General features: G+C 35.9%; 1 protein-coding gene across 1 annotated transcript; it reads left to right on the top strand.

Annotated features, from left to right (window-relative positions):
• Nucleotides 1-1,728: 1,728 nt before the first annotated feature.
• stac (SH3 and cysteine rich domain) lies at nt 1,729-27,771 on the top strand. The gene is made up of 12 exons (XM_081394109.1): nt 1,729-2,066; nt 7,488-7,842; nt 12,561-12,590; nt 15,096-15,196; nt 17,499-17,580; nt 17,710-17,816; nt 22,115-22,196; nt 22,814-22,881; nt 24,017-24,111; nt 25,512-25,563; nt 25,979-26,116; nt 26,203-27,771. The coding sequence occupies exons 1-12, from the start codon at nt 1,959-1,961 to the stop codon at nt 26,299-26,301; spliced, it is 1,317 nt and encodes a 438-aa protein (XP_081250235.1). The 5' UTR covers nt 1,729-1,958; the 3' UTR covers nt 26,302-27,771.

Here is a 27,771-nt window from a genome sequence, read left to right as displayed (position 1 = left end):
TGAAGCCCTAGTTTGATTGTTTCTATAGAGAATTACAAATCAGTTTATACAAATGTATCTGGCATAATATATTTCAGATTTAACTGCAGTCAGATTAAAGTTTCAATTTCAAGAAGATGGTGATGCTGGTAAATACTTGTCATTGTGCGAGAACTTGAACTAATAGAGTAAAACCCTTCTGTCCTCTATAATTAAGACCCTGTTTTCCTTCCCCGTGGCCTTCAGTGCTCTTCTGCAGCTGGGGGTGAAAATTACAGCCTTTCCTCGCTCTCCTGCACAGCTCTCTTATTCTTCCTCTCATATAAATGAGATGCCATCTGTTGCCATCACAACTGATGGATTTTTAAGAAAAAAATCTGATGCCATGATGCATTAAATTGGTAATTCTTGCTTATTTTTTGGCCAAATCTGTAAATATAAATGATGGGATTAGCTGGATTTGATGTCTAATGAATGAAAAGAGCAGAATGTTTGTGAGCCATGGCTCCAACAGCTCATAGGATATTGATGCAGAAGAATCGCACACATATGGTGAGACTAATTAAATAATGATGGGAATTAATCAGACCAACAACCTTGACAAAACAGAATGTGATGTGTTTTAAAAGATATTTACAATATGCAAAGGTCCTGGATGCTCCAAACAGTGTGTGTGTGTATATATATATATATATATATATAATAGCCTATATTTTCTTTTTCTTTTCTTTTTTCCAATAAATTAATGTTTTAATATTCATAGTAGCCTATCGTTTTTAAAACATTAATTAGCAGATTCTGCTTTTGTGCTGCCTTTGCAGTGCAAAGATGGCACATCTGTAGATTTAAAAATATATTGACCATTTTACATAGTCAATTTCTTTTCTGTCTTTATCCAAACATTTTGTTAACGGTTAGAGTCTGTTCTGTAGGCTATAGCTTTTAGGATCCGAACGTCAACGTCTAAAGTACTTTTTAAACACAACTTGAAATATATGGCCTAGGCTACATGTGTTAAAAAGTGAAAATGACATTTTGTTGATGAATATTTTAATTTTTTATCGTTGTAACGCAAACTACTGTTGTTATCTTTAAGCAAATGCGAATTCTGTTCACGACTATAGCAAATTCATCCTGCTTTAAAGAGCTTAAACATTTAAAGCAACAAACAACTGTAGCGCGTTCTTATGCTGTAAGCTTTTTCGTATACGTTGGTGTGGATAATAGTCATCTTTATAGCCAAGTTATCGTTCTTAGTGTGAATGGGCCTTTACCCCACACATTTACTAATTTATAATCTAACTTCTGTGCGTGCTGAAATGTTGTTCAAAACCCTGGGTAGAGTGTTCCTATTTGTATAGGCCTACATAGAATAGGCTGCCACATCCTTTTTGACACCCCAAATTTATGTTTTAATTCCTCTAATGCTTAAGCCTTAATTGGGGAGGCAGATCCTCCCCAAACCACCCATTAAGTGTAGCCTACAGATAGTAGCCTATTCATTCCAGAAATAGAAATAAACAGTAACACTAACTGTTAACACGGTTATTTTTAGATTCAAAATTTATGGATGAATGTGAAGATAAGAATAGAGGTGACAACAGCCAGTCTACTTAGGGGAAAAAAATCCCTTCTAAAATAAGGATGGGAATGAATCAGATTTGAACTCCTCCCTTAGTCGGTTCTGATTGGCTAATCCACAGCCTGACAGCCAGATCAGTCAGTCTGCTGGATCTGGACCTGGACTACACTGACTCTAATGAAGTGAGTGAGTTCATCTCGAGCGGACCACGTCTCCACTATGCATTATACAAACTGATGGAAACTCGATAAACGCGTGCGATATTGTAGCCTACATTCAGAACATTTATTCTCAGCGCATTCGGCAGTTCACAACTTCCATCTCAACTCAACATGTAGAGCGCGCTGGCATCCAGACGTACCCGACAGACTGGTGCTGTTTAACTGTTATTATCAACATGATTCCGCCAGCGAACATGATTCAGGAGGACACAATGGGCAAGGAGAACGAACGGGAGCACCGTGAGCCAAAGTCCCCCACATCCATCAGCCAACAGGAGTCAAAGGTTTGAAACACACATCTCATAACAACATCAGTCACAGCAAACCGACAGAGATGTAATGCGCAGTTTACGAGTCCTTTCACACTTTTACTGTCATTACAGAGACCGCGGAGTGTTGTGACATGTTTTTACTGTCTATTTTTGACGCTATGTGTGTCAAACTTTGTATTCTTAATAATATTCATTCACTCGTCTGCTGCAAATGAAAGTATATATCTACCACTTATCCTCGTGTTAATTGTGTAAATAAGCGTCAAATACAAAGAGTGTCGTTAATCTTGTAACACTACTGGGGCGCGTGTTAACCCACAGAATGGACGTATTCAATTTTGTGCATTAATTTATTATGGTAGGCTACTTAAATGTAATTGTTCAGATAATTATGATGTCACCCCCCATACCTCTCTCGCTCTCGTTTTATTTGAAACATTTTATTTCAAAATGGTAAACAAATACGTTACATTTTAATTAAAAAGCATGGCTAACAAATGTTCAGATGATACAATTTTGTAATTTAACATCCATTAACATGATCACAAATATATTTGTGATCATGTTAATGGATGTTAAATTACAAAATTGATAGCACCGACTATTTGATGTGCATTTTACATCTGGAAGACGTATTTTTAAGAATGTTTGCTCATCTGCAATACGTCTATAGGACGTTTCCTGTCAGATGTCAAATAGACGTTTAGAAGATGTCAGTTTAACATACATTCTAAATTACATTACATCATTACATCTTAAAGACATCTTCTAAACGTCTATTTGACATCTGACAGGAAACGTCCTATACACGTATTGCAGATGAGCAAACACTCTTAAAAATACGTCTTCCAGATGTAAAATGCACATCAAATAGTCTGTGCTATGTGACTAATTAAGTATGTCCGAATTCACAGTACTCAGTAAAAGTACACAGTAAAAGATTAGGCAAAAGGTACCCGCATGACCTACTACTTCCTGTGAGATTCAAAAGTGTGCATATGATGAACACTTTCCCATGAGGCCACAGGAGAGGATTTGTGAATGGCAGTGAAGCGAAGTAACTGATGCTGGTAGCCCAGCTAACAATTTTAGGTTAAGAACGTTTCCATAACATTCCCATTAAGTTATAAAAACGTTATTTCTGAATGTTCTAGGAACGTTCAAAGCGTCCAGTTTTTTTTCGTTATTTCTTAGTTATAATAACGTTACTGCAAGAACGTTTTTTCATAACTTTGAGAGAACTTTCAGAGAACGTTAGTCAATGTTCTGGGAACGTTCCCTGTTAGCTGGGAGGTCACTTGATAATGACAGCATGGTGAATGTATTACGTCCAGATTACACCAATACTACACATGATATAGCTATGATGTAATTACTTGTTCAAAATGTGTACCTACTCAAGAGAGTATGTGATTTTGGATGCAGCCCATGTGTTACGACATTCCTCAGTCTCTCATACAGTCAGTTTTTGGTGAGGTGTTCACCTATCATATGAAAGAAGAATAAATATTTGATTCAAATGATATATTTTTTTTATATTATTAATATTAAGCATCTGCTGCTTTGTGTTTACCAATAACACTGTGCACATCTCTAAAATAATTCTAATTATTAAACAACCCCATACTCTGGCAACATCTGTAATATGATATTGTTTGTATGCAGAAGCTAAAGTTAGCTTTTCAAGGGGAATTTGGGGATATGGCTGTATTTTCTGTATATGGCTTTTGTATTACCTTGAAGTGGTATTTTGTCACATTGGCCCTTAGTTTGAGCTCATATGTTTTTCTGGGTCATCTGTGGCCCTGAGTTCTACATTCAGCCCGGAAATGTTGGACAGGTCACTGTGCTTCTAAAGCTCAATGCCAGTTGCGAATTTGGCATATTTATTGTCTTTGAATCAGTAGAGATAAGTCCTGAAACACAGTTGTGCTTTAATTATTTATGCATAGTTATTCAGAAACTGATTTATTATTTAGATTACTTTGTGTCATTTCCCTTCTCTCCATAAATGCTGTTTGAGCGTCTGAGTGTGAATGTTTTAAATTTGTACATTAATCACTGAATTATGGAGTTAAATGTTTTCTTCACTGAAGAGTCTTGAGGGATTTGTATTTCCTGTAGTACATACAGTGATGTTACTTTGAGCACTTACAATTTGATGTTATTTACTGAAGTCCTGTTGAAGTGTTTTAAAAGGAAAATTATTTTTGAAATAGACAAAATCTGAAACCACATTATATTTGATTTATGACTAAAGGCTAGTTTTCATATCAGTTCTTTTGGGCTGTCCATATAAAATACACTGAAGAATATGTCAAATTAAGAATGTAATAGTCTGCTAAAGGAATATGACTCATTAGTGGTTAATGGGAGACTTTAATGCAATACGAATACATATATTCATAACTTAATCTCCAGTGCTGGTTGCATTTCACAGATTTCCAAGAAGCAAAAGGCTTTTAGTGAGAAGTGAGACCATCCTGGTTTTACATCCCTTGTTTGAACCCAGTTATAGAGCAATAATGACTTCTAGAGAGGAACTTGGGCATAATAATCATAACATTTCTTCAGTTTCAGGGCTTTTATTTGCTAATCTATCAAGCATTTCATCTGAATTGCTGAACCAAGATCCGGTTATTTCTGTCCCTATTAACATATTCATGAGCACATGGCACCTTGAATGGATCCAGGAACACCTTTTATGACTAAAACCCAAAGTGAATTATAATCTCTATGTGTTTCTGTTCTATACTTTGTGTCTGATTGCTCTGTTTTCATTTGTGTTTGATAAGATGAAAATGTATTACAAGTAAATCAGGCCTAAAAACAAAACACCATAATCTTGTTCCAAAAAATACCTGACTTCCACCTTAATCAGCTCCATCTTTCAGAGTTGTCCTTCAGGGTAGAGCAGGACGAGCATTTGGTGCTGACAGCAGCAGAATTAATTCCTAATAGATGTAGAAGTTTTGTGATTTTCTTGAAGTACTGGCCATTATTTTTGGAAGAGACACGTTCATTGCATTTTAATTTCAAAACTTGAAATTTCTTTAAATGATCTGGTTGCTCTAATGATCATATTTTAGGTTACATTTCCCTCATTAACCATTTTAATCAGTGCAAAAGACTGGGGTAATCATCTGTTGAGATTTATAATGCTTAATTTCTAATGTGAGGAACCTAGCCTCAAAAGCTTGAAATAAAGACCCAGACATGTACATCTGTCAGCAGTAGTCTCAGGCATGATTGATTTTTTTTTTCCCCCGTTTCATTAATTTTATTGCAACTGCCAGGCAAAGTGTAACTTGAACTAAGGCATTTTTGGTTTTCTTGATAGCCTGTTGTTTACAGTTTATTCTGTCACAAAGCAAGTGCCTTGTAAATGTCAGGAAGTACTTATAACAAATGTTTTACCAACAGCACTTGCACTTTTATAATTGATTTGATGCAATTTACATGGATTTCAGGTGGAAAAGCTACTTTTAATTAACATTGTCTGTAAGTTGACAGTGAACTATGAGCGATGATGGACAGAAGCGGCAAGTCGGGGCTCGGGACTAATCGATCTATCACTCTCTGTTGGGCGTTAGAGATCAATATAGGCCACCATCATCATCATACACAGGCATGCAGCTCACTAAATACACAGCACTGATTCTCAGCTCTGATTGGTGGAAACATAACGTAAGAGGATTGTCCAAATGGGCCATATCTCTCTCTCTCACACACATTTACGTACTGTACATGCATATAAACAAACATACACACTTAGGGTTCAGCAATAAGGATGGCCTGATGGCAAAGGGCTTTTTTTTCTTTGAGCCAGCAGATAGAACAATCACTCGCTTGATCATTAGTTCTGTTGATCTTGTACTGTAAATGTTTATATGCCTCGCAAAATAAAAAGAAATCTTTCTGATGGAATTGCTCTCTGTTCTGGAATTGCAGAATTGACTTAAAAGCATCAGTTAAAAAACAAAAATGATAAACCAGTCATATAATAATTTGCATTATATGTCATTGTTTTCCAGCAAACGTGTGTTTGTGAATGTAAAGCCATATTGAAGCTATAAATTATGTGCAGTATAATTTCAGTTAGCCTATTAGTGCAAATAAAATAAAAAAGTGATTTATATATATACTGTATATATACAGCAAAAAAAGAAACGTCTTTTTTCAGTATACTGTATTTTAAAGATAATTATGTAAAATCCAAATACGTTTTACAGATCTTTATTGGAAAGGGTTTACCCTTTCCTTTACCCTTAATGTTTCATTGAACAAGCATGTTTTTCATGCTTGTTCAATGAAACATTAACAATTATTACACATGCACCTGTGGAACAGTCCTGAAGACACTAACAGTTTTACTGGCAGATTTTTAGTCATAATGAAATAAAAATTTACGACACTTACGAAATGTTGCATGGCTTATTAGAAATGATTTATCAGTACATATATATATTTTTTAAATTAATATGCTCTTGTAACCTTTAATTAGAAAACGTTAACCTCCCCTCCCCCTCGAAATGCTGTCTGTTCTCTTCATGATGTGTTTCTCTGTGGAGTGTGGGGCTAAATATCCTCCACAACTGACTGCAAACTGGCATAAGGATCTTTGTCCATATAGTTAGCAACGCTCAACTTCCACGATCAAATCAAATCCCTCCCTACATTTTTCTCATTCCAGAAGCCATTTCACTCAGATATACAAGAAGACTATCGCACCTTCCATTTTATGCCGACTTTAAACTACTATACTGGTCTCCCCAATCCTAAATATGTGGATATAGCCTTACATTTAGAAATAAGTTTATTTGTGTCCCATTTATCACTTTGTTCATATATTGGTAATATTTGAGGAGTTATAGAAAGTAAAGCTAAAACATATGTAAGTTTTGTTAAGTCTGTTAAGATGTTTGACTACTCTTGTCTAACCATTTTTATTTAGAATTGAAATGTGTTCCTGTGCACAGTACTTTGGAAGTAGTGCAGGTTGGTGTGTCCTAGAGGACATTTTTAGTAGGCAAAGATAATCCTGGTGGGTGTTGTCAGCTAATTTAGAGGGCTGTCAGGTATGACCGATATCATGGGTAATGTGCTCCGCACAAAGAGGTTACGTACCAAGAGACATGACAGCCCATCTTTCTCTACTTTGTCTTTTTTTTCTTTTTTTCCTTTAAGCTCAGAGAGTTCCATGAACATAAATAATCTGTAATTTTAGCCTTGTTGAGGTTGGGTTAACACATAATGTCTGGAGAGATCATATAATCATCTGGAGGTTGTTTCAGGGAGAATGCCCTCATTTGACACCAAAAATTCCCCACTCACAGAGTTTAATGGTTTGGGGGCTGTTTACGCTGTATGGAGTTGAGCATTTATCTAAATCAGATGCTAAACTTTTTTTACTCTGTTTTGTGTTTATTTCAGCTGCAGAAGCTAAAGCGTTCACTGTCCTTCAAGACCAAGAGTTTTCGCAGCAAAAGCGCTGATAATTTTTTCCAACGGCCGATCGAGGATGTGAAGTTTCAAACCGAACTGCTCTCGGATGTCAGCAGCAGCACAGGTCATCTGAGCACCATCGGTATGTCCGTCTCAGCCTCCCCAGCGATGTCCCTTTCTCCACCACCCCCTCCGCTGCCCACCGTCATCCCGGGCAACCTACCCATCACAATCTGTTCTCCATCCCGTGCCCCCCGCCAGACGGACTCCAATGCACACACCTTTCTAGAGCACATCTTCAAGAAGCCACAATTCTGTGACATCTGCAACCACATGATTGTAGGTAAGAGGATGTGTTTTATCTTTATATACCGATGACAGGCTCAAGATTCTCATTAAACAGGAAACGCACAAACAAAGCTGTGCTTGTTTAGAAAGAGGAGCATATTTTGATCCCTAACATAATGATTTTAGATTAGACGACTGAACGCATAATCCAGAATATTGCATTACCCATCTGTTGTCTGGCCACCAGACGGCAGACACTAATGTTTTGTTACTTTGGACGACGCCAACACACAATGATTTGGCCATTTAGAGAACAGTGAACATTGATAGAGTGGCACAACATAATGAGTTAAAGACTCCATGAGATACAAATTGAATTTTTGTGTCTATTAGTCATTGTCTAATAGTTTTAAGGTCATATGCGAGTGCTCTTTTGAAAGCTTCAAATCTTGTAGCACCGCTTAAAGGTTTAGGGTCAGTAAGATTTTTTTTTTAATGCTTTTGAAAAAAGTCCCTTATGCTCACCAAGGCTACATTTATTTAAAAAAAAACACAGTAACACGGTAATATTGTGAAATATTGTTACAATGACATATTTTTACACAGTTTTCTATGTTAATATATTTAAAATTCAGCAGCCATTACATCCTTCAGAAATCATTCAGATATGCTGATTTGGTGCTTAAGAATTTTTTATTTTATTATTATTATTATTATCAATGCTGAAAACAGTTATGCTGCTTAATATTTTTTGTGGAAACAAAATATTTTTTTTCAGGATTCTTTGAGGAATAGTAAGTTATTTGTATTTATTTAGTATTTATTTGAACTTTTTTTCTAGTATTTATTTGAACTAATTTAAACTACAACTGTGTAAATGTCTTTGCTGTCACTTTTGACCAGTTTAATTCATCTTTGATGAATTAAAATATTAATTTAAACCAAACTTATAAGTAATATATTATTGCAAAACATGTTTCTGCAGGGCTGTGGCTTTAAACAAAAAGGATGAGTCCCAGTCCCACCCAAATATCTTGGTTTAATAGACGGTAATCAAAACAGGACAGAGAAGTACCTTCATATAAGGTCTTTAACCTCAACTCTTCCCTAATTAAGCCAATGTGTTTTTACTTTTTTGTTTCCAAATTGTATTTTTTGTAAGGGCAGTAAGACAAAATTAAGTCACATTGAGGTGTTTTACAGCCAGTTCAAAGTTTCATGCCCCATATTATGCACCTGTCCAAACTGGATTTGCTTGTCTATATCATGTAAATAACTAAGTTGATTCAGTTTTAAACATTGGTGTGGTTTTAAGATAAAGATCTCTACTTGTGTGTGGTGTTTAAAAGCATATGTGCTCAGCTAAGCCTGCACTAGGGTATTTGTGGGTTTATCCTAATAGAAGACAACAAGGGGTTGTGGCTCAGCTTTCAATTTGTGTGTGTGTGTGTGTGTGTGTGTGTGTGTGTGTGTGTGTGTGTGTGTGTGTGTGTGTGTGTGTGTGTGTGTGTGTGTGTGTGGTGAGGCGGACAGATGTCCACCTGTTTGAAAAGAAATAGTTATTTATTCCACTGCACAACGGGTGAACAGAACACACACATACACACATTTTTGGAATATATTTATTTATTGAAATATGTATATCACACACACATACATATATTGTATATTTGAATACGTATTAAATAGTGTTTTGAGTTTTTGTATGTGAATGTGCAGTGTGTGAGAGAGAGAGAGAGAGAGAGAGAGAGAGAGAGAGAGAGAGAGAGAGAGAGAGAAAGAGAGAGGACAAGTGTGTCTTGTCTGGTTGTGGCTGGCATATGGATCTGTCAGGCCTCATCACTTCTTTAGCTCACTAACACTCACTCAGAAGAGCAGACTAATGAGGGCAGGGCTCCAAATCCGGTCCTGGCACATCCTCATGAAAAGGACATCATGAGGCCAAATGATGCATTTTAAATCTTTGTAGTAAATGTAGAGAAACCTGAGCTTGCGCAGCACTAGATGAGGGATGATCTGTCGGTTCATTATCCCACAGTATTCTGATTACTGCCATGCAGGAAGGTGAATTTGATGAAATCTCACCAGCTGTTTGGAAAAAAATAGCGAGTGGAGGCGGGTATAGTTCTTCTGCTTGTGTGTCAAGTTTCAATTTCCTTCTCTGACTAATGGGTCATTACTAAATAACTAACCGTGAAATCTCCACATGTGGATTGGGTATCAGGATACCTGTGTGTGACCTGAATCTCCACAGGTAGACACCTGTTTACTTGTGTTTGACCCAAATCTCTACAGGTTGATTAAATATGAGCCCACATGTCACTGACCCAAATCTCAGCATTTGGATCAGATATCAGGACACTGCAATTAATTGGGTTTCAGCATCACATTCCTTAGTTTTCCATGGTTATTGGTGTTAGCCAATGGCATGGTGAATGGGGTATTTGAGCTCGAGATACAGAGACCTGACCTGTTGTTAAGCTGTTTTTAGTTCCTATTTTTTCTTGTTAAACAATACACCTTGATTAAATAGTATTTATTTGTGTGTGTGTGTGTGTGTGTGTGTGTGTGTGTGTGTGCGTGCGTGCGTGCGTGCGTGCGTGCGTGCGTGCGTGCGTGCGTGCGTGCGTGCGTGTGTGTGTGATTAACTTTGGCCACATTTATGACACAGTTTTTAGTTATTGCCATCATCATCAGACCCAGACTTTTTAAACTATGAAAATCCATCATAAAATATGAATTATTTAGTTTAACAGTGAAATAAACATAAACCATTTCAATATTTATTTAGTGAAAATTGTTTATAGCCTATACATTTTTTTTTTTTTTTAAATCACACCACAACCAACAATTTTGCCCCTTTTTAGTTAGGGGATTCATTTAGTTTCATTTAATTGGGGATCATTTCCAATTAAGCTGTAATTTTGGTCAATTATTCAAAAAAGTATTTTACAAAAATAAATGACATTCTGGTTGCATATATTTTCACTGTTGGACATTGTTAGTAGACATATTAAGTAGTGTGGCTGTGCAAAGTGTGTCTTTTCTTAAAGGCCAAAATGGAAGAAACACCCACTAAACACCCACTCAGCTCTGTGGGTAAAGAAATGCTTTAATGGCCAGCTGTGCAGCTGTAAAGATATTTACTGACCATAAACTGATTGCATATTTCTTTCAGAACAAGATTTTAACAAGTGTGTTCTGTGTTAATAATTCTAGATATTGAGTTTATTGCAAAATGTCAGTCAGCAATTTACAAAGCAGTTTCTGGATCGGAGAGCAACACGTTTTTCATGGTGATGTTCTCTCATGTTTGGATGGAGCAGAGGCATCTATTTCTGAAGACACAGAAACCATGCTGTATATCAAAGTATAAAAGGAGGCTTAGCATATTGGGAATATGGTTGGCTGTCTGTGTGGGTGGATTCCCATTCCATTGGGCAACTGATGACATTAACAACATTGAAATTAAGTCCACATAACATCTCATGCAGCTTTTGCAAGTGCTGTTGAATTGAAATCATTTTCAAGTCCTAAAATAAAGAACAAACATTTAACGACTTCGAAAAAACATTCGAATATCTCTTTCAGGCATTTTATCGAAGCCTGGCCTGAACTAGATCTCACTTTAAAAAGTGTTTCTAGGTCATTGACATTATGAAGAATTTCATGATAATTGTTCTGCCCAGTTTCATCTCTCGACCCCAGAAAAAAATACTCAACACATAAATACCCAACCATTAAACACATTAAAGATGCATTAAAGATTTTTTTCTGACGCTGAAGATCAGCTCAGGGATGCATGAGAGAGTCTGGACCGAGCATGTGATGTTTGATTAATCGATGGATAGCTGGAAGCAGTTTGTTGTAGCAGACAGGGGCAAATGAGCCTTGTGACAGAGTCATTCTCACAACAGCGGGACCTGATGTTTTCACCCTATTAATCATTTCACATTCATTTTTTTTTATAACAAAATTTTCAGTTGTCGTTTTAAATCTTAAAGCCACTCAAAATGAGAAAATATATTCTTTTCTACTCTTTGATCTTGTGTAGTTAAATGAATAGGTCAGCTAAAAAAATGAGAATTGTCATCATTTATTCATTTTTTTCAAACATGTTTTCTGTCAAACACAAAAGATGTTTCAGTGCCCCAATACAATAAAAGTAATTGTGGTCAAATATTCTTTTGGACCCCATTAACTTTCATTGTATGGACAAAAAAAAAAAAATTCTCCTCTTCTGTTCCACAGAGGAAAGAAAGTCATACAGGGTTGAAACGACGTGAGGGTGAGTAAATGATGACAGGATTTTCATTTTTTGGTGAACTAGTGCTTTAAGGCTATTACATTGCGTCGTTCAGAGAGACTTTTTAGCGCAATTTTCCACCGGACAAAATTGCGATTGTTAACTCATGATTTCTGTTCTGTCTGTGCGCACCAATCTTGCACTTCTATCTACTCCTCAACCAGACCACCTAGAGACTTCGGGTTTTCGGCATTATGTTAAAGAAGGTCTAATCTCGGGAACGCACAAAAAAAATCCAGGAAAAGATTTACTATCTCTTAGTGTTGTGATCCCATGACGTGAGAAAATTGCGCTAAAACACTCACTGAGTTTTTATTACTTGTTTTGTTTTAAAAATCAACATATGCGAACCTCGAATGAGCTGTAAATAATGTCATGTTGGCTTATATGACCACAATTAATTTTTTTATGATACATGGAATAATTGTAATGAAAGAGGGATTCTCTCCTGTAATTTTTTTTTTTAGCTTGCCAAGGGGGAGCAGGCAAGGTGTTCGGTAAGTCTGTTCTGTTTGATGATGAATTGAACTCTTTAGAAACCGAATCAAAATAAGATAACCCCCTTCACCCTCCCCCACCCTCTCCCTGCTTCTGCACTCATAATGACTTGTTCAGCACTCTCAGGAAATGCATATGATGAAGTAGCTCCTCAATGCTTAATAGAATTTTTCACTAGAGCGGTCAATATCAAGTTCCGGGGGATTGAGGGGTTTGTTTTTGAATGTTATTTCTTGTTACTGCCAAAAGAATAAAGATTAAGTTATTCTGTGTGTGCTGTTATTTTCCAGAGCTTTGCTATGCATGCTGTTATATATATTTATTACATGGCTTGGCTGAATTCCAATATAGAATGCGGTCTGTTATTTCTTTATAACAGACCGCTGCGAAGTATAACAGACCGTTGCCATGAAAAACAGCGCGTTGCTATGGATGAGGAACGGACTATTTTCTTTAGCGGAAGCAATACAATCGTTTTTAAATCAATAACCCCTTTTTAAATCAATAATTCGCGGCAAATTATTTATTTATTTTGTAGGTAGCCATGTAATAAGCGGGATAATGTATAGTGAGCCGGTTGTTATAGTGAATAACAACCCCTTCAGGCTGATTCAAGATCCCTCCGCTTCGCGTCGGGATCCCGTTCAGCCTGTCGGGGTTGTTATTCACTATAACAACCGGCTCACTATACATTATCCCTTACTTATTACATGGCTTGGTTGAATTCTAATGTAGAATGCAGTCTGTTATTTCTTGATAACAGACCGCTGCGAAGTATAACACACCGTTGCCATGAAAAACAGAGCGTTGCTATGGACGCAGGATTCTAACCATAGAGACGGAACGGACTATTTTCTTTAGCGGAAGCAATACAATCGTTTTTAATCAATAAACTCCTTTTTAAATAAATATTTTGTGTCAAATTATTGATTTATTTGGTGGGTAGCCATGTAATAAGCAGGATAATGTAGAGCGAGGCGGTTGTTATAGCGAATACAACCCCTTCAGGCTGATTCGCTTCGCTTCGGGGTCCCGATCAGCCTGTCGGGGTTGTATTCGCTATAACAACCACCACGCTCTACATTATCCCTTACATATATAACAAGAATAACTTGTCATAAACATATACTGAGAGACGTAGTTCCAGCTACGATGTTTTTCCGCAAGACGCATGCAGTTTTGTTCATTAACCGCTAAAAGTTATCTAGTGTATGTACTTTTAAAGTTAATGAAGACAGCTATTGTGTGTGCTGCTGAGATATAGTATACAACTGGAAGAGACATAGATTTTTACTAATAGGTGATTTTATTCTCAAGCTCGCTCTTGGGAAGCAGCTGGAAAGACTAATAACTTTAACACACTTTTTTTTCAGTAATTAGTATTCATTGTCTCACCACAATAAAATATTTTATTGCACTTTTTTTAATTTCTGTAAGCAATTAGGCCTTATTAATTCTTCATTACCTAAAGATCATCAAATAAGCATGCATTAAAGTGATTCATAATTTGTATTGGGAACAAGCTGATTTTCTTTGGGTAATAAAACATTCAGCATGGATTAAAGGATTTGATTATTATTTTATGGCACAAGAGTGTTGTTACTGGAAAAAGCAGAGAATGGATGTTGTAACATGCTGTCCCTTGGTGAATTTATTTATCATTTTGTTTACATTTTGTATGCAGCTTCAGAGTTTCACTGCTTACACATAATGACTTTTGAGTAGATTTACATTCCCTGCTTTCAAATGAACAAAAATGTTGTGTACAAATTTTGATAGCATGCAAAGCACACATGCATAGCTGCTTCTTCCTTCTTCATCCTTCCTCTAAGTCCATCCATAAAATGTCTGAATCAATAAAACCATGTCTCTAAATACATGTCCTGCACAGCAGGTGTGGTGATATCAAATGCTGAAACTGAGCAAATAAGAGCAGGATTAAGGATTCCTGTTAGATAAGAAGAGTGCTGTTTTATTAGATAGCTTCTTGTACATGCGTTCTGAAACTTTACGCTTGTCTATTGTTTGTCTTCTGCTGTCTCTGTTAAGCTTAGCAACCTGCATTTTCCAGTACTACTAATAAGTTTGGATTCTGCAAGTGTTTTTGGGACTGTGAAACCATAATTTGATGATCGGCTTATAAGGGATGTTCTTTTTAGTCAAAAGAAATGTAGAATGATGACCATCAACCTGAACACTTGCAGAATTGCACCCCTTAAACCCTTTAATAAGAATATACAAACATTTATTTTTTAGAATTAAATATTTAATTGTTAATTAAGAATTAATAGTGGATGGAAAAGAACAAACTGTTAGTCTTGATTATCGAATTTCGCAGCAAAACTGCACATGTGGGAATTTCTTACTCTGACCTGTATTTATTGATCACTTTTTGTTTTGCAGTAATATAACATTGTTTTTTTTTTTACAAATTTTTTCAATACATGTTCAATATGTTTGACTTGTAAACCTGATATTAACTCAATATGACCTCAACTTGCTAGGCACCAATGCTAAGCTGGGGCTCCGGTGCAAAGCCTGCAAGATGGGCATCCACCACAAGTGCCTGGATGGAGTTGGACAGCAGAGATGCATGGGGAAATTGGTGAGATATTTTTTACTTTGTGAATCGAGTATTTGTCGACATCTTGGAAATTAAATGTGGAACTAAACAAGTATTCAGTGTTCATGTTCATGTGTTGCTCAGGTTGGCCAATGTTTGTTTGCCGTACAAAAAGGTGCTGAAACCAGCTTCATACTTATAATTTGTAATACCACTTTCCTGTTGTTACTTTCTGGCAGTAGGTGAAGATTTGTGTTTGAGTGTTAAGATACGTTACTCTTGAGAGTGTTATTTTTGGTGATTTGGAGGTGTGATTCATCAGTCTTTTCCTTCTGTGAATTGCTGAGTGATTATGAATGTTAATGATTCTCTGGTGTGTACTAGAGAAAGTGAGGGAAAGGAAGGATGGGATAGTTGATACAGAATATCAAGATGCATCTATCATGTAAACACCTCTGTGCTTTACTCGGGGGACCCACAAGTCACGACTCTTATGGGAAATTCACACGCCCCCCACACACAGGAAAAAAATGGCAAGAAGGAAAAAAGTGCTAAAATTTCCATCGGTTTTCCCATGGTTTCACTGCGATGCCAGAGTGAGTCAGGTTTCTCAGAGAATGAGTGACTGACCATGAGAACAAGTTCACAGCTTTCTCAAAAAAACTATTATCTATTACTATTGTAGATATTTTTTGTATACTTCTGGGATACAATCTGTCAAATAACAGATTATATTAATTCTGAGATCAAGATATATTATTATATATGTAGAATTTTTAATTTTGAATACACAAAATGCCGTTCAAAAAAATCTTACTAATCCCAAATATATTTTTGATAGAAGGCACTTATGCTCAAGGCAGCATTCATTTAATAAAAAATGCAGTAAATCATTAATATTGTAAAATATTATTACAGTATTATCTGATTAGTAAGTAATTTCACATTTGTTAGGATGAATGACAATTAACCCGGTTACAGTTCACCATAAAGCACTGCAGAAGCAACTGTTGAAAAGAAAACAAAAGAACTTTGGGTAGAATCGCCTTTGACCAATGTTTTTTATTCTTAGAACCAAGCACTTTTGATTCTAGATCTCTACTATTAGATCATCAACACAGGAAGTGGAAAAAATGCTGTGCTTGTGCTTCAGACGGTTTGGCAGGTTTGAGTCTCCTGATGATGTAGTGGGCTCTCACAGATGGAAAATATAGCTGTGGGGGGTCAGGATTAAAAAGAGAACAACTCCCCACAGGATTCGGCTCTAATTCCACTTTTGCTCTAAAGTGGACAAGTTGCTATTTTAAAACTCTGTTTATTTCTCTTGGCTTGTCTGATCAGTGAGAACGTTTGAGTTACGAGTGCTTTTCAATAGAGTGCTTTACTACCAGTCCTGATTGTTAGTCAACCATTAAAACTCCCATTATGTACAAGTGGTGTAGCTATTGTTGTTCAATTTAATCATATGGACGTTTTGTTCGGTTGAGTCAATTCTGTATTTTAGGGCACTCTCAGACATGGTGCACTTTTGTTGAATGCATTTATTAGCATCTACTTCAGCACTGAACATGTCTCTTTACACGATTCCCCTAGTGAGCTCTTGGGGAAATGTGATGTAGCAACACTGGAGAGCTTCTCGCTGGGTTCGAGTGGTACTTAAATTAGTCCCCGACCCCAGTCATGGCTAACGAAGAAGTCTTCAAAGCAGATTTGTGATGCTGATTGCGTAGGTAGACACTCTGCCTGGACTAAACACAACAAATACTAATAAGGGCATAGTGAGGTATCTTTCTTGGGGTATGTGTATGTGTGTGATATAATGCTGTAGGAGCTTGTTCTTTGTTGATTTAAATCACTGAATCTCGGTGTAAATCTAGGCTATCTTAAAGGCATAAGATCATTCAAATACATTTAAAAAGCTTTAATCAAATTAATTTGCCTCGATAACAGTCATTTATAGGCTACAGTGTGCGTGAAAAAGAAGACGAATGCTATCAGACTGATACTGGATTAATAATTAAAGAGTTAACCTTTTAAGTCATTTGCTTCAGACATGAAGCAAATGTACAGTACACTGTAATGCAGCAGCTATAAAGAGGGCACTTTGTGTGAGAAAACTAGGGACATTTATCTGTGTATACTAGAGCATAGGATTGAGAAATATATAGTTTAAATTATATCTCAATATTTTTCAGTTTGATTGATGAAAAGTAATGCATATTATACATTTTATTTGTTTTGTTTTTACATATCCTTATCAAGGTGCCCATGAAAACCAATTCTGGGTATAAAAAGTTAATTAATGAAATAATAAAATCCACTGATCCTGTTTGTTTGATTGCAGCCCAAAGGTTTTCGGAGATATTCTAGCTCCCCTCTGCTGATTCAGGAACAGTTTGGCTGCATTAGGGAGGTTATGCCTATTGGTGAGCAATATGCAGAATTTCATTTATTTTATTTTTTACTTTTGCATAATATGGCATAGCATCACCAGCTTGAACATCCTGTTCACTGACATTTTGTAGCATTTTGACGTATGTTTTGTTTTGTCCTAGCCTGTTGCAGTAGAGTTGACCCGGTGTATGAGACTCTGAGGTTTGGAACCTCTCTGGCACAAAAGAACAAGCGGACCAGTGGATCGGAGTCACCGCAGAGAAACTCTGTAAGAAACACTTGTTTAGTTGTATCCCTTTTTTCTCATACCTTTTAAAAATACATGATTGTAATTAGTGTTTTTAATTGAAATGTTTAAAATATATTTAAAAAAACATTACTGTAAACCATTTTTTTTTTACCTACAAAATTAAATCAACTGAATTTTCAAATATTCAATTTTGTTTTGTTTTGGAAGTTAGATTAAAAAAAAAACAATAATAATAATGCATTTTATTTAAGGCGCCTTTCAAACCACTCAGTGTCACCATACAACAAGAAGCAGCAATAACAATATTAAAATAGAAAATAACAGTAAATAACAATGGCAATAAAAAAGTACTAGATTGGAGTGCACAAAGTAATCATGAAAGATAAGCAATTCTGAATAGATGAGTTTTAAGTTCAAATTGAGCTAACGAGTCTGAATTACGGATGCTGACTGGGAAAGAATTCCAAAGACCAGGAGAAGCATGACTAAGGGCCCTATGGTCCATGGTGGTTGGGCGAGCAGAAGGTGTGTGGAGGAGACCCAATGAGTTCAAGAAGGGGTGTAGGGCTGTACGAGATCTGAATGGTAAGGTGGAGCGAGGTTATGAAGAGATTTGTAAGTGAGGAGGAGAATTTTAAATTCAATCCGGAATTTGATAGGGAGCAAATGTAGTTGTTGGAGAGATGGGGTAATATGTTGAATAGCTGGAATTCGGGTTATGATACGAGCTGCAGATTTCTGAATCAGCTGGAGTCTTTGAAGAGATTTGTGTGGTAAACCAGATAAAAGAGAATTACAGTAATCAATGCGGGAGGTGACAAGCGAATGAACAAGAATAGCGGAACTACGCGGAGTGAGAAATGGACGGAGGCGAGCAATATTGCGGAGATGAAAATAACAAGACCTGGTTATGTTATTAATGTGAGCTTCAAATGAAAGGGTGCTGTCAAAGATGACTCCCAAGTTCGTAACCTGGCGGGAAGGAGAAACGGAAGAACCGTCAATAGATAAAGAAAAACTGCAGGAACTAGAGAGAGTAGAATTAGTGCCAATAAGGAGTACTTCAGTCTTACTGCCATTAAGTTTGAGGAAGTTGGCAGAAAACCAGACTTTTATTTCGTGAAGGCAGTTGGTAAGACAGGCAGGAGGGAGAATGGAATCAGGGTTTGTAGATATATAAAGCTGTGTATCATCAGCGTAACAGTGGAATTTAATACCGAATTTGGAAAAGATATTACAGAGTGGGAAAATCCAGTCTGATGGGTCTCTGATAGTTAGAATGGATACATGGATGTGTGTGTGTGTTTGTGTGTAATGGTTTGACCTACATTTTGAGGCCCCAAAGGGTGCATTCACACTAGTCGATCTGAACTGTGCCTGAGCACGTGTGACCGCTAGTGTGCCCGGACGCGGTTCGCGGTACACTATAGTATGATCACTAACCGTTGATAGAGCACGGAGTAGCTACTACTCTTGTGTGCGCTACTGTCATCATTACGACAGAAAACATCTTCTTTTACTGTTTGGATAGTACACTTTTATAGGGCAATCGTGCCAGGGCACTGTACAAGGCAACTGTGCCTAGTGTGAGTACACCCTAAGTTTGTGCGAGGCAGTATACCGATTCAACTGATAGGGTACAACAAGGCTAAAGGCGCATTTTACTTTATTCGCCTTCAAATCACTAGATGGCACAAAAATTAACCTCAGCAATTTTCTTAATAACCGCTTTTGATGATGCACATGGAAATTTGGCTGATCCTTGACGTAATCCCGGACAGCGACACAAAGTTGATTCTGTGCTAATTTGCTCTAATATTTCATGTTTTTTTTTTTAAATGTAGATTTATGTAGCAAATGATAATCGATTAAAATGTACTATATTTTGAGACAAAGGTCTTCTTAATGTTTTTCAGTTTTGTTTAAGGTAATTAAAGCAACATTTTTTCTATAATGAAAGAATATGTAAAAGTATGGTATTTGGGGTAAAAGGCGCCCCTGTTGTTGGGGCTAAAAGCACAATAATTAATTTGATAATAAATAGCTGCCTGGCTTATCCTTTTGTTGACATGACGGTTAGATTCAAAAGGTAAATATCATATATTAAGTTGGATGTCCACCATAGAGATAATCACCATATTTATAATGAAACCATCATATTAAAAAATATGCCATTAATCGTATCATAAAATAAAATATCATATATATTGTTACTACTGTAAAGATATGTGAAATTATTATGGCGCCTCTGACAATGCTACTTTTTCAAATAACTTTGTTCCTGTGTTTTTTCTAATGAACTTATTTTAATAACAGTATATTTATTGAACAAAAAAAAAAATGATTCATCAAAATTGGATATTATCAAAACATATTACTTTAGCTAAAGTTTTTGTATGTGGGGTAAAAGGCCCACCTTGCCACCTCATACATTTGTAAGATTTTTAAACAAATCAACCCACTTTTATGATTTATTTTTCACACAAATCAATGTTCAATTAAAACATATACTGGTATATTTTTTCGTCAATCATACACTATTAGAGTAGTGAAAAGCACATTATTCTTAAGGTGTGCCAATGTCCTCTATTCAAATATTATGAGATACTCAAATATTTTTTTATTAAAAATGTAAAAATGCGGAAAAGGCTAGAAAATGTAATTTATAATAATAGGTGTGTGTGTGTGCGTGTGTGTGTGTGTGTGTGTGTGTGTGTGTGTGTGTGTGTGTGTGTGTGTGTGTGTGTGTGTGTGTGTGAGAGAGAGAGAGAGAGACTGGTGTTTGGGTTAAGATGATAATAGTAAACACGCATCCATCATTTACCGGCAGACAATCTGCTTCAGTTTAGGCTTTTAAAAAGATTGATAACACATTTTAATGTGCATTTGCTTGGCTGTGAAGTGAAACTCTTGTGGTAAAAAAATGGTGATGATTATTATGATTAATTCAATGAAACACTCAAGACAATTAAATTTAATCTCTTTAAGCTTCTCTTTGCTCAAGTCTTAATTCACAATTATTATTTCCTCTCTATATAAAAAGTGCTTCTTTATTCTTCTATTTAAAGGGCTAGTTCACCCAAAAATGAAAATTCTGTCACTAGTTACTCATCCTCATGTCGTTCCAAATCCGTAAGACTTTCGTTCATTTTCGGAACACAAATGAAGATTGTTTTGATGAAATCTGAGAGCTTTCTGTCAGCTTTGACAGCTTTCATTGACAGCTACGCAACTACCACTTTGACGTTTCAAAAAGTTCATAAAGAGATTGTAAAAGTAATTCATATGAATCGAGCGGTTTAGTCGAAAATTTCTGAAGACACACGATCACTTTAAATGATGAACAGATTGAATTTTGGCTTTTATTCACATATAAACATTCATCAACTCACACATCAGTTGTGGTAAACAGAAGAACCAATGAGGTTCATTCTCGTGTTACGCAGCATGTTTGAGCTTCAGCAAGCTTCCGTCTCTTCAGAAAATTTGGACTAAACCGCTCAATTCATATGGATTCGTTTTACAATCTCTTTGTGAACTTTTTGAAGCGTGAAAGTGTCAGTTGCATAGCTGCCAATGGAGGGAAAGAAAGCCCTCAAATTTCATCAAAAGATCTTCATTTGTGTTCCAAAGATGAATGAAAGTCTTAGGGGTTTGCAACGACATGAGGGTGAGTAACTGATGACATAATTTTCATTTTTGAGTGAACTATCCCTTTAAGACATTATCACAGGGATCTGTTTCTGTAAACCGCTGTTATAAAACAAGAATATTGTTATCATTATGTCATTTATAGCAACATATTTGGTCCCTGTCATATGTACTAAATTTTATTACTTTATTACATTTATGTTTTTTTGTACTCAGGTTTTCAAATCTGTGTGTTCATGTGAATGTTTAAACCATCTAATGTGAAGTTACTATGGTTGTAAGGGAATCCAAGCGTCCCAGATGTAATGTTTTACTGCTTGAAACAAACACAGACACACACACCCTGGAAGGAAGTGATGGTCAGCTTCAGATAATGCCTCTCTAAAGCAAATATGACCAAAAAGGGAGCGAATGAGATGAAAGAGAGAGAATAGACAGAAGAAACAACAGGATGAAGCCAGGGTGAAATAAATCAACCATGAAATTATTTGCAAATAAAAGATAAAAGCATAATTTATATGGTATTTAATAAATCTCTGAATAGTAATGTTAACATTAAACATTTTACGTCTAAAATACATAACAGACAAAGACATTTGTTAAGACACATTGTGTTCATATATGTGTATTTAAGAGAATTCATGTGTGTTTACTCGTTTGTTCAGACCAGTGACGTGGCTCAGGTACCAGAGGAAAAGGCGGCCCACTGCAGTCGTGCTCAACTCACCAGGAAACCCAGTGACAATGGTGAGAACATGTTAAAAAACGTTATTTCCGGAAAATTTGAGCTTTCTTAAATAAGAATAAATCCAACTACAAATGTATTTTTTTTAAGATACATTTTTTTTATTTAAAAGTTTTTAAATTTTACAATTTTCTTATCAAATACATTATTTGTTATTCATTTATAAGCATTATTTATTGTCAAATTCTGCCTTAAATCACCCTATGATAAAACTGACCGAGCAGAAACTGCTCATCCATCCCACAATCCTCGGTTTAACTCCAAACTGCCAGCTTCTGATCAGAGACATTACCTAAATGGCACACTGTTGTTTGGACAGACTGTGATATAGTATCAAAAAAGTCTTCTGTTCATCACAGACTGACCCCCAGCTTCAGTGAATTCATGTGCCCACGACTGTGCTTGCTCTGGGAAGAGAGACAGATATTTTTTCTCTGGTGCCAGCATGACCGAGAAACTATGATTATTTATACCCACTACAACAGCATCATTAATTTAACATCATGCAATAATAAGAAAACAAGCAAGGTTTGTTCTACAATGAGTTGCTCATTATCAACAGATCTAAACTTGAATTACAGTCTTTACTCACAGATTTTTACTGTACTGTGTGTTTTAGTTTTTACACCCTTGGAGAATGGAACAGAACATTTTCATATTGCTGAAAGGAAATCAGAAGAATCATCTGTAAGCATCACAAAATCTCTTTTACACACTTTGTATAATCTTTTTTTAGATTGTTTATGCCATTTATGGTTGTCAAGTGTCTATGGGTCAGTCAATGTAGGCACATACCATATAGTTCATTGAGTTGTCATAAGGAAAATTAAACAGTAAAATAAATATGAGTTGCACTACTGTTAGAAAGGTTGGGGTCAGCAAGGTTTTTTTATTTACCAAGGATGCTTAAAAGTAACAGTAAAGACTTTTCATTGTTACAAAAAAATTGTATTTCAAATAAATGCTGTTCATTTGAAATTTCTATTCATCAAAAAAATCAGTTTTCACAAAAATGTTAAGCAGTGCAACCGTTTTCAGCATTCATGCTAATATTTAGCACCAAATTCGCATATTAGAATGTTTTCTAAAGGATCATGTGACACTGAAGTCTGGAGTACTGTTAGAGAAAATGCACATTTGTGCAATTGGACTTTTGACTCAAAACTTAACAGCTACTGAGCTTTAACCATTTTGACAACTAGCCCTGTTTCTCCCCTGTTTGTTACTTTCTAAAAAATAACCTTTTTTTCTGCTGTGTAGCACAGAGGTCTTGATATTTTAGGGCAGACGAAAATATTTTTTGCAATGTAGCTTTGTCAGAATTTTAATTGGTTTGTCAATTCTTTCTGACGTTAATATGAGGCAGCTAGCTGCACTTCATTCACGTGCGTGTGTGTGTGTGTGTGTGTGTGTGTGTGTGTGTGTGTGTGTGTGTGTGTGCGCGTGCACTCATACTTAAAAATTTCCCAGGAGCTTGTGGAAAAATTCCAAATTTAAGAAACGCATCCACCTTAGCCAATGTCTGCAGCCCAGTAATGATTGCATTCTGGAATCTGTCTTTATTTAACTCATGCTTCTGGCAATAATGTTTTATTATTAATATTTTCCTTTCATTGCATTACATAAATACAATCTGAAATATTTAATAAATTCAGGAATGATTCTATAAACTAGGAATTTAACTCTAAAACATTAAGCATGAACAACTAACATTAAAAGTTTAATGTAATTTTTTCCCCTATACACATTTTTAGTATAATGTCTGTTGTTTTGTGATGTAATTGAATCTTTCTGTTTATGTCCCTGTATGTTTAAACTGTAGTCAAACAGAGAGCTTAAGAGGGACCCCCTGCAGCTCAATACTTACGTGGCTTTGTTCGGATTCACCCAACAAGACAACCAAGACCTGGAAATGAGGTGAGAAGAAAGCATTTTTTAGATTTCAAAGGAGGCAAGAGCTGCTGTTCTATTCCTTTCCTATATTTATTTTGTGGTATCAACAGCAGATGGTAGTATTCTACTAACATCTATAATAAACTTCCTTTTCCCTCTCAAGACACACACACACACTAGAAATGTGCTGAGTTATTCAGTGTCACAGCTGATTTGAGTCTTCACTCCAGTATCATGTGATCATTTGTGATCTCTCTCTCTCTCTCTCTCTATTACCGCCCAGTATATCCTCAACAGGATATGCAATCGGTTGTCACAGGAAGGCTGTTGGCTATCTGCTGGACAACTTCCTGGTGATAACGATTAGCTCAGGGTTTCTTTGTATGCAGAACGCACACCGTATGCTTATCTACATTGACAAGCATACTCTTGAATAAACATGAGTTTTGATGGGGAAAAAAGTTTTTAGTTTTCTGCCTTGACTGATTTTATGTTGTCTCCATTCATCATCATCAAACTTTATTAAGGACACACGTGGTCCAAGATTTTATGTTGTTTCCATTCATCATCATCAAACTTTATTAAGGACATACATGGTCCAAAACACAAACAGTAACAAAAATTTGTTAAATAAAGATTTGTTCAAAAAAGATGCTGACCTTGTAACTAAGGTGCGGTCACACTGGACTTTGAGCATGCAAAATTACTTCAGAATATGGGCAACTGCACAGGGTTTCTGTTTTTGATAATAAATTATAAATAATAGATAATAAATTAATGAATGAAGGTCAATGGCATTTTATCAGTGCAACTCTTCCTTGCAATAAAATAACAGGTTGAATAGTGCCATAGTACTATTTGTAATGCAGCTCATCACCACCAATTTAAAAAGTAATGGGGAATTAAGCTTTCAAGAGCTCAAATCATCGTAAAATATCATTGAAGTGATCTATACGAGTTTTACTCTACATGTGTGCTATACTCCTGTCCATAGAGCGCTATAAACATAAAAACTGTATAAACATTAAAAGTCCATTACCATAAATAGATGTTAAATTGACAGAGTTTGAACAGCTTGGTTTGGTACTTTGATTGTGACCTCTGTGTTATTTTCCCTGCTCAGACTGATTCTGAATGCACACATTTCTCTTTACAATCGTTCACACAGTAGCTATTTCATATCCTTTGGTTCAGGTCTGATTCTCAGAACCTCTCCAGAAATCTGAGGCTGCAAATGACTGTTGACTTTAGATCTCTTTGCATGTGCAGTTTCATTCTGGCCTCATGTAATAGAATGAGGCCATCGCAAAAAATGTTGTCTCATCAAAGCTTTCAATCCAAAACTAATTCCAAAAGTAATTTCGTATTATTGAAAGGGGTTGTAATGTACTCATTTGTCCTAATGTGTTCCTGTCTCCCTGCAGACCCGGAGATCGAATAATCCTGGCAGATGATTCCAATGATGACTGGTGGAAGGTAAAACTCATGACAGATTTGCAGACTTCCACTTTCATGGTTAAAAATTGATCCTCTCTTTTATGCGACGCTCTGCGTCATTCTGCAACTTGATGATTTAAAAGATGCTCACAAAAAGTAAATTACAAAAAGTGCAATTAAAGTGAAGTATAGTGCTATTTGTAATGCAGGTCACTACCAATACATGGCCAACATGATATTTGGTTGGTTCCTTTGAAGTATTTTGAAATTGAATACACAGAAAATCTTAGTGATTAGTCAAACAGGAGAAAATAACCCATGCAATTACAAATTGATGAGAAAAAAAGCTTTCAAGTTTTTTTGTCAAAATTATTACTTTAATCAATAGCATATTTTAACATACATTTTTGTGAGTTCAAATTTTTGTTCTTGTGTATCTTACTTCTAATTCCAGGGTGTGATTGAAGATAGAATAGGTTTTTTCCCAGCATCCTTTGCACATCAGGTGAGGGCAGGCGACAGGGTGTTCAGATGTCACCGAACCTTTATTGGCTGTAAGGAACAAGGGCAGATCACCCTGAAAGAGGGACAAGTGAGTACATTTAAGCAATTGCTGTAGTTTAATGATTTCTAACTTGGCTTCCCGCCACAAACAGCTTAATAATGCTGCACTTTCAGATTTGTGTCAGCAGTGAGGATGAACACAATGGCTTCATCAGAGTAGCCAGTGGAAAAAAGAGAGGATTTGTGCCCTGTGACGTCCTGGAGAATATATGAAATGAAAGAACAGAGAAAAGAAATTATTTGGTTAAAGAAAAAGACTTTCCAGGGCGACGACTCGAGCAGACACTGCAGGGCTCTCAGGAGGGATCACAACAGCCCTCTTCTAACCCCTGTCTTCCTCAGTGACAAAGGAAGAATGTACACCGACTCCAAAGAGTATTTGGACACCTAAAAATGCATTCCATTAACTAACAAAACCAACCGCAAACAAATGATGCCAAGCTTTTCTCTGAACAAATTTCACTTTTCTAAGCCATTTTTTTCCTATGACTTTTAACCAAATAGTGTCAAGGTTGTTGACTACTAGAAAGTATATGTATTATATCATTTCAAACTTGAACCTATATTTCATTAAACGCCACTTGGTTTGATATTTTGATATCTAATGCAATGATATGCATACTTCAAGTTTAGCTTAAATGTCCAAATACTTTTTGGGGCCCATTGTATGTGTGTTTCATTAACTAATGAATGTAAGTCATATTTTTTCTCATCTGAGAGAATTGTGTTTTCTGTATTTCATTTATTGAATGTTAGTGTAAGGCGTCATTAACTGCAGCAGTTTTAACGATCAGCTATTCACTATAGCATTAAAACTCACTTCACACTGTTTTGAAATACTGTAATTGTTAAAGCAACATATTTAATGCTTCAAATATTTCCATAAAATCAAATACATGTCTGATTCTATATAAATGTTCTTTTTTTCAGCTGTTTTTTTTTTTTGCTATCATTAACACTTCAGAATTTGACTATTTATTTTTATTTAACTTAATTAGCTTAACTTAAGTTAAATTATTTAACTTCCAAAATGTTATTTTCCACTCATGCTTCTGAGAACAGAGCAGGAAGGAGCAGAGCTCAGCTGTGTCAGGATCATGAGTGTGTTTAGATGTTACTTCTAATACAAAGCAGAAATAACATATTCTTTGCTCAAACGCACCCTCTGGACTGTGATAAAACCATGTGGACAAATCTTGACATGTTTTTAATGCCCTATGTGTTCAGCTGTCTCGATTTCTCAAACATTTGATATGTGCTAGCCTACATGTCACACTGATTATCTTTTATCAATAAGTAAACACAAGGCATTATAGGAAAATAACATTTGTAATGTTCAAATTTTGAATATTAAGAGCTAAATGAAGCAGAAATATGTATTTGCTGCACATCACAGCAGGTATGACTGAAGAAGATGATTATAGTAAACCTTTTTAAATGAACGTTGTTGGTTTTTTTTAGTCTTGTCATGGAAGTATAGACATTACATTTAATTCAAATGATCCATAATCTCTGTCTCTTACTAAGATGTTTCACAGAGCTGATATATACATTTTTCAAACAAAAAAGTTAACTCAACTTGTCTGGTCTTTTGATATTCTTTTATTTTGAGTTAAATGACTGATTGCATCGTCATAATATTTCTGTATATACTTTATGTACAGAATTAAAGTTTATTTATTG

This window comes from Scardinius erythrophthalmus (genome assembly GCF_964197995.2).
Source record: "Scardinius erythrophthalmus genome assembly, chromosome: 19".
Classification (NCBI taxonomy): Eukaryota; Metazoa; Chordata; class Actinopteri; order Cypriniformes; family Leuciscidae; genus Scardinius; species Scardinius erythrophthalmus.
This window is presented reverse-complemented; position numbering and strand designations above follow the sequence as displayed.

Excerpts from the sequence above, each read along its gene's own strand:
- stac (XM_081394109.1), top strand. The coding sequence starts at position 1,959 with ATGATTCCGCCAGCGAACATGATTCAGGAGGACACAATGGGCAAGGAG. Across the intron at positions 2,067-7,487 it reads TCAGCCAACAGGAGTCAAAG|CTGCAGAAGCTAAAGCGTTC; the intron begins GTTTGAAACACA and ends TGTTTATTTCAG. Across the intron at positions 22,197-22,813 it reads CAGGAAACCCAGTGACAATG|TTTTTACACCCTTGGAGAAT; the intron begins GTGAGAACATGT and ends TGTGTGTTTTAG.